The sequence below is a fragment of the Octodon degus genome, unplaced genomic scaffold (genome assembly GCF_000260255.1).
Source record: "Octodon degus isolate 3935 unplaced genomic scaffold, OctDeg1.0 scaffold00142, whole genome shotgun sequence".
Lineage (NCBI taxonomy): Eukaryota > Metazoa > Chordata > Mammalia > Rodentia > Octodontidae > Octodon > Octodon degus.
In genome coordinates, this window is record NW_004524718.1 from 426,771 (window position 1) to 433,542 (window position 6,772).

Sequence of the window (6,772 nt, forward strand, 5' to 3'; positions counted from 1 at the left end):
TATTCTGTTGTATAAAATGAAGATCAAAACATCTATGCTTAGTTCTTAAAACTGAACATAGTCTGTTCTTTCTCAATTCCTTTACAGTACTAACGGAATGCTTACACAGCACTTCTAACATTACCTTTCTTCCAATGGCTCCATTCTGCTTTTTGGGAGGTGGAGGCTCGAAGATGCGCTGCTGCTGCTGCGGCGGAAGCGTGGAGTACAGTGGAATGATTTTAATGTCACCAACTTCAGGACCCAAATCATCAACCTCACGCTTTATTCTCTTACAGGCCTCATCAATTTCCTCTTGACCAGTTAGGAAAAGCAGGAGATCTCCTTCTTCCTCTTCACACATATGTATCTGGATCACTGTTCGAATTGCTGCTTCGAGATAATCTCTCTCTGGTTCTGGAGTATAAAAGATCTCAACAGGATGTGTTAGTCCAGGAATAGTTAAGAGGGGACAGTTATCAAAGTAAATCTGGAACTTTCCTGCATCTAGAGTAGCACTCATAACTATAACCTTTAAATCAGATCTCTGCCTTACAACTTCCTTCAAAACACCCATGAGGATATCTGTAGCCAATGTTCTTTCATGAGCCTCATCAAGAATTATTACACCGTAACGCTCCAGGAGGGGATCATTCATAGCTTCACGAAGTAACATCCCATCAGTCATATACTTAAGAATAGTTTTTGCACTACTGCAGTCTTCAAATCGAATGGAGTAACCAACCTCCTGTCCCAACATCACATCCATTTCATCAGCAACTCTCTGAGCCACACTCATTGCAGCCACTCTCCTGGGCTGGGTACAGGCAACTCCTCTCTTGGGTCCAGGTAATGAATGCATGTACTCCAAGCACCACTGTGGAATCTGTGTTGTCTTACCAGACCCGGTCTCGCCAACCAATACAAATGACTGATGTCTAACCAGAATATCTGTAAACCTATCCTTGTATTCCCAAACAGGGAGTTGAAGCCGTTTCTTCAGAATATCGTAATAGCGAGGAGTGTGGGGTAAATTGGTGAATGGATTAATGCACTGTGGAAGTGATGTGTGTCCTGCATGTCCGGTGTGTGTTGAATGAGCAGAATGTGTAGAATGTGTTGAATGAGCAGAGTGAGTTGAGTGAGCTGAATGGGAAGCTTTTAAAGGTGGTAATCCAGCACTGATAAGCATAGCATTAGTTGAAGCTCGCAATTCTTTCTCCTTTTCTTTTTCCCTCTCCCGCTCTCTATCTCCTCTATCACGTTCTCGGTCCCGATCTTTAGACCGATCTTCACGATCCCGGTCACGATCCCGATCTTTCCCATCGGTCCCCGCACGCTTCTTGCCGGAGGGGTAATCCTCCCCCAGGTCCAGCCGGTGCCGCTTCGACATACTCGCACTCTTTGAACGGGAGGTAGAAAAAGAAGAAAAACCAAGCTGGCGGCTGTACGGGCACAGCGGACGACAGCTACTTAACTCTGGGGGACTCCCACCCCTCCCGCTACAAGAACCCACACCGTGCGGCCAGAACCAGGAGCTAAAAATCAGATCTTTCTTGAAGACGATACATTACAGTCTTCCACAGAATGTGAATGGTACAAAGAGAATGAGTGTGTCCAAGATTAGCATTTGCAACTGTTGCATTCAGTCACTGCATGCTTGGTTTTATATTGCCCAGACAGTTTGCATTTATAATCTCATTTATTACTCAACTGTATCTTTATAAGTTAGATTTACTAACCTCATTGAACAAATCTGTGAAATGACTTCTCAATATGATAAATCAGTTGCTTAAGTCACTTGGCTATAGCCAGAAAGAAAAATATTTATATTTTTTCTCCCTAAATGCAAAAATTCAGGTTACTTCTGCTTGATTTTCAACAGAAGATAGACTATGAAGGTAGATTATTTATATGATTATTTTCCAAAGGCTCGTGGTCTAAAGACTTGATTACCAGCCTGAGAAACTATGAGGAAGTAGTGAAACACTTAGGAGTAGAGGTCACAGGAATGAAGTTACATCACAGGCATCATATAGAGCCCTTGATGGGATTATGTAATGCTGGATCCTTCCTGTCTCTTCTGATCTATCTTCTCTCCACCATGAAGTTAGAGGTTTTCACAAGTACATGTTCTCCACAATCATATCCTACCCTGCCATAGACCCAAAAGCAATGGGCTAGCAAAAAACTTCCTCCTCTGACCATAAGCCAAGCAAACTTTTCTTCCTTCTTAGTTGATTGTCCTAGGAATTTTTTAGTAACAGTAAAACAGACAGATAACTACCACAGTATCTATCCAAAATAGACTAACAACTAACAAACTATGAGGACAAAAAAACATTAAAATTACACATACCCTTTTTCTTTACTAGTCATGGGCATACTATTGCCCATGTATCGCTCATAATAATTTTGAAAATTAATCAAGATAGTAAAAATGCTTTTAAAAGTACAATAAATAATTACTTTATGAAATGATGTTCAACATCACTACCTTGCAAAAGAGAAACTAAGACAATAATTAGCCATACACATATTCAATAAAATGACTAAACTGAAACTCTCGGGCACTGATGATGGAGAATAAATCAAACTATGATGCTAAGTAGGTTCCTCACTACTGGAATCAAAGTAGCTGTGTAAGGCAAATTTCACGTTTATCATATAAGTCAGCAATTCCATTCATAGGTAACTGTTAAAGAGAAATGAAAACAGATGTTAGCGCAGATTTATGTGGATATTTATTTATTGTTTAATTAATTTTATTCGTATACTTTTGATATACATAAAGATAGCACTCATCGGATGGCATTTGTACCTGTACATGATATATGGTGATTCTTATTTTTTCCTGATTGGTTTCTCTTCAATCCTTCTTTTCTTTTTCATTTATTAAAGTTCTGTTTCCATTTTCCTTCTCTTTTATTGTCTTCTTTATTTCATTTTCCTTTCCATCCATTAACCCTTCCCCCACTTGTTGCTCTTCCTATTTGATCAAGGAATATTTGTTCATTCAACTGCTCCACTAACAAACTTTAACTGCCAGCAGCATGTTTCCATTTATCAGTGAATTTAGAAATAAGTTGAGGCTTAAATCAGCTGATGGGGTGCAACATGGTACTGAAAGAAAAGAAACATTACACAAACCAGTCTAGGTGCCTTTTAGAGATACTGTGCAAACTTAAAAGACAAAAAAATAAAAAAATAAAAAAAATAAAACCCAACCCACACAATTTAATTTATGTGAAATTCTGAAAGGGCAAAGCTATGCTAAGAGCAGGTATGGTAGGGGTTTTCAGCAACAGAATTGGGGAGGTGGCATTCAACAGAGGAGGATTTTCAGAACATGCAATTTCCAACTTCATTGTTATGTTGGAGGTTACATATTTATACAGTTATTCAGGATCTCTCAAGCTTTCAAGTTCAAATGGGTCAAGGGCTGGCTGGCTGAGGGTTGAGGAGCTCAGGAAGCCAGCAGAGGATCAGTCCAAGAAGCTTGAAGATCAGGTCCAGAGCAATCAGCCATGCAGTCTCAGTGCAACGCTAGAGTCCTGCAGCCCCGAGGAAAGACCCAGAGATCTGTGTTTCCAGGCTGGAAAGACTACATTCTGATGTCCACAGATGACAACATTATTTACTACATCTATGCAAGAAATGCCAACCACATGGGTGTGAGCTACCCCTTTCTTCGGTGTTTGCTACTCTGAGGCCCTGACATTTCCTTATTCACTCATAGAAGAAATCAAAATGCATAATTTTGATAACTTTGCATGTATATTTTCAAGAATTCAAGAGACTTGCATGTTTTGCTTATTTGGCAAAATTTAGAGTTACACATAGATATAATTTTAATTTGATTTCTATTAGAACTCATTTAGTGCTAATATTTGAACAACCATTTCATATCTAAAAATATGTATGCAACAATGCATCTTTACAGATGCTCTGTGTTTGGGAAGAGGCATGATTGAAATTTTAAATTTGAGCCTATAGAACATAACACACATCCAAACATATAGATGAGTAAAAACAGTATGTGTGGCCAAAATAAATTCATGCATGTGTATTTTAAAATTAAGTGTGGGGCTGAGGATAGAGCTCAGCAGCTTAAAGTCCTACCTGGCAAGTGCAAGGTCCTGAGTTCTATCTCTATAAAATTAAGTGTCCCTCCCTACCTCCCTCCCTCACTCCATCCTTCCCTCTCTCCAAAACTAGGAATCAGGGCCGGCCAGATAGCTTATTGAACTAAACGCTGGGTTCCATTGCCCTCTCAGCTCCACCCCAGGCACACACTGAGATGGGGCTTGCTGGTGCCCGCCTGTAATCCCAGGGCTCAGGAGGCTGAAAACAGAAGAATCACTATGAGGCCTACCTGGCTAATGAGACCCTGTAGACCCAGTACTAAATAATTAAAAGAAATTTTAAAAATAAAACTGGGACTCAGTCTCCTGCCTGTACTTGCCAGGCAGGAGCTTGAACCATTGAGCTATATCCAGAGCCCTACATGCGAATCACATAATTACCGCATAATGTGGGAATTCGGAGCACTGACTGGGGAGCTATATTACAGAAGCTGCTATGACTGGGGAAAGGTTAGGATTAGCAATGATACCAACCAGGCACCGCATTACCCATCAGAACACAGAAGAATTTGACCTTTATTTAGAATAAAAGCAAACAATTGTGTTCATATATTATGATGATTGTAAAAAGTGTTGGTCTACCTTATATAAATGCAATAAAAATTATTATTTAAGAGACAGATGTATTGACAGTTGGATTATTTTCATAAGATGATGGAAATATCATAACACACATACTGTGAAATATAATTCCAAAAATAAAAGGTTTGGTAAATTTCTGGCATTGATACTGATACTGAAATTTGCAAGAATGTAAAATTGGTTATAGCTTTAAATTTTAATTTGAAAAAATATCTTTTAATAATTGATAATAATTATTAAAATAATTACTTGGTAGCAATATTAATACTTCTTTTAATTTTAATAATATTACTTTTGAATGATATAAAATTTAGACTGTATATTTTATTTATATGTATGCATACATATACCCAAAACAAAATTAAGATTTAATTTATATTTTAAAGAAAATTCTTATTTTAAGTGGATTAAATTTCATTAGTTCATAAAATGGATAAAATATGTCTCAGATGAAAACTTTCAAATCAGTCCATTTCAGTTAATTACTCTGTATAATATTTTCAAAAGTAACTTCTAGAAATAAACTATTTTGTAATTGTCTGAGAAAGCAGCATAAAATTCTTTCAGTAGATGGCAAGAAATGTAACTAATTTTACAAAAATTGTAACGAATTTTACATTATTGCAAAGTTCAATATCAGTATCAATGCCAGGAATTTATCAAAACTTCTTTTTTTGGAATTCTATTTTGAGGTATGTGTGTTATGATATTTCCATCATCTTATGAAAATAATCTGTTAATATATCCTATCTCTTAAATAATAATTTTATTATAGCATTTATTTAAGGTAGACCGACACTTTTTACAATTGACATAATATATGAACACATTTACTTGTCTTTATTCTAAATAAAGGCCGAATGCTTCTGTGTCCAGCTGGTATGACAAAGCACCTGTGTGTTGTCATTGCTAACCCTAACCCTTCCCCAGAAAGGTGAGAAACCAGAGTGTGGAGGCAAAGTGAAAATAATGCTGCACAAATGTGTAAGTTAATGTCTTGCAGGGTAACAAAATACTTTACAGGAAAAAAAAAAAAAAAGGATCATCAGACCCACAGCATGAGGTCCACTTTGGTCTCAAAGCCAAGAGTGACCTGAAACCAGGTCTGTCGTGCTGTGTCTTAAAACTTTAATTTCATTTGGTCTAAGTTTCCAGAACAGCAGTAGCCTGGCTGGAAATCAGCTGTCTTCACCTCCCCGGACAAGCACCTGAGAAAAGGATGGGACATCTGGCGGCTAGGTAGGGGTGGAGAGCTGACAATTCACACAGACACAAGGGAAGACAAATTCCATAACCTACAGCTTACTTGAAAAGTGGTTGATTCAAGAGTATAGGGCTGTTAAAGAATCTCTTGCATGCTAAAGGATCAAGTGTACCACATAAGGCAGCAAGAATGGACTGATTGAGGTCTTGGTAGCACTGCAATATATCTTTTCCTTCTTTTTTAAATGGTTGCGGGCCAGGTATATAGCTCAGAGACACAGTGCCTGCCTGGCAAGTGTTCCATTCCCTGTAACAGAGTCGAAAAAAAGCCAATTTTAAAAGGTTAAATCCAATGTGTATAACATTTGTTCGAAGGAAAACTTGTAAAATTTAAAGTCAATCAGGACACCATAGGTTTATTTGGCTACAGTACAGTATCTTTCATGAAAATTTCATTTGCTAATTCATATTATAAAAACATTTGGATTTTTCAGATACCACAGTCTTACTGCTTTCATTTTAGCTTGTGACTACAAAACTGATTTAGGGAAGAGTGATAATTTACAACGAATCCTTCATGAAAACTACTCTTTTCATCTCAGGAAATTTAACATATGACTATAAAATACTTTAAAACACTAAATTAAAATTGATGGAGAGGCCTGCCAAATACTCAGCAGATTAAAGTTCCTGCAAGCAGAGGCAGGGGTCAGGGGTTCGATCCCTGGGCCTGCCATACAGACCACGCCCCAAGGGTGCACTGAGACAGTGTTTGAGACTGGGCGTGGTGATGAGTGCCTGTAATCCCGGCACTTGGGAGGCTCTTAACACCTACAAGTTCAATCTAGTATTGAGACCTTGAA

At 38.0% G+C, this 6,772-nt stretch overlaps 1 protein-coding gene across 1 annotated transcript in view; it reads right to left on the reverse strand.

Annotated features, from left to right (window-relative positions):
- Nucleotides 1–1,500, reverse strand: part of LOC101580555 (pre-mRNA-splicing factor ATP-dependent RNA helicase DHX15-like) — a 10,725-nt gene extending 9,225 nt beyond the window's left edge. The window contains exon 1 of the mRNA XM_012517042.2: nucleotides 125–1,500. Within this exon, the coding sequence (XP_012372496.1) occupies nucleotides 125–1,372 (1,248 nt within the window). The 5' untranslated portion in view covers nucleotides 1,373–1,500. The remainder of the gene's footprint in view (nucleotides 1–124) is intronic.
- Nucleotides 1,501–6,772: the final 5,272 nt, after the last annotated feature.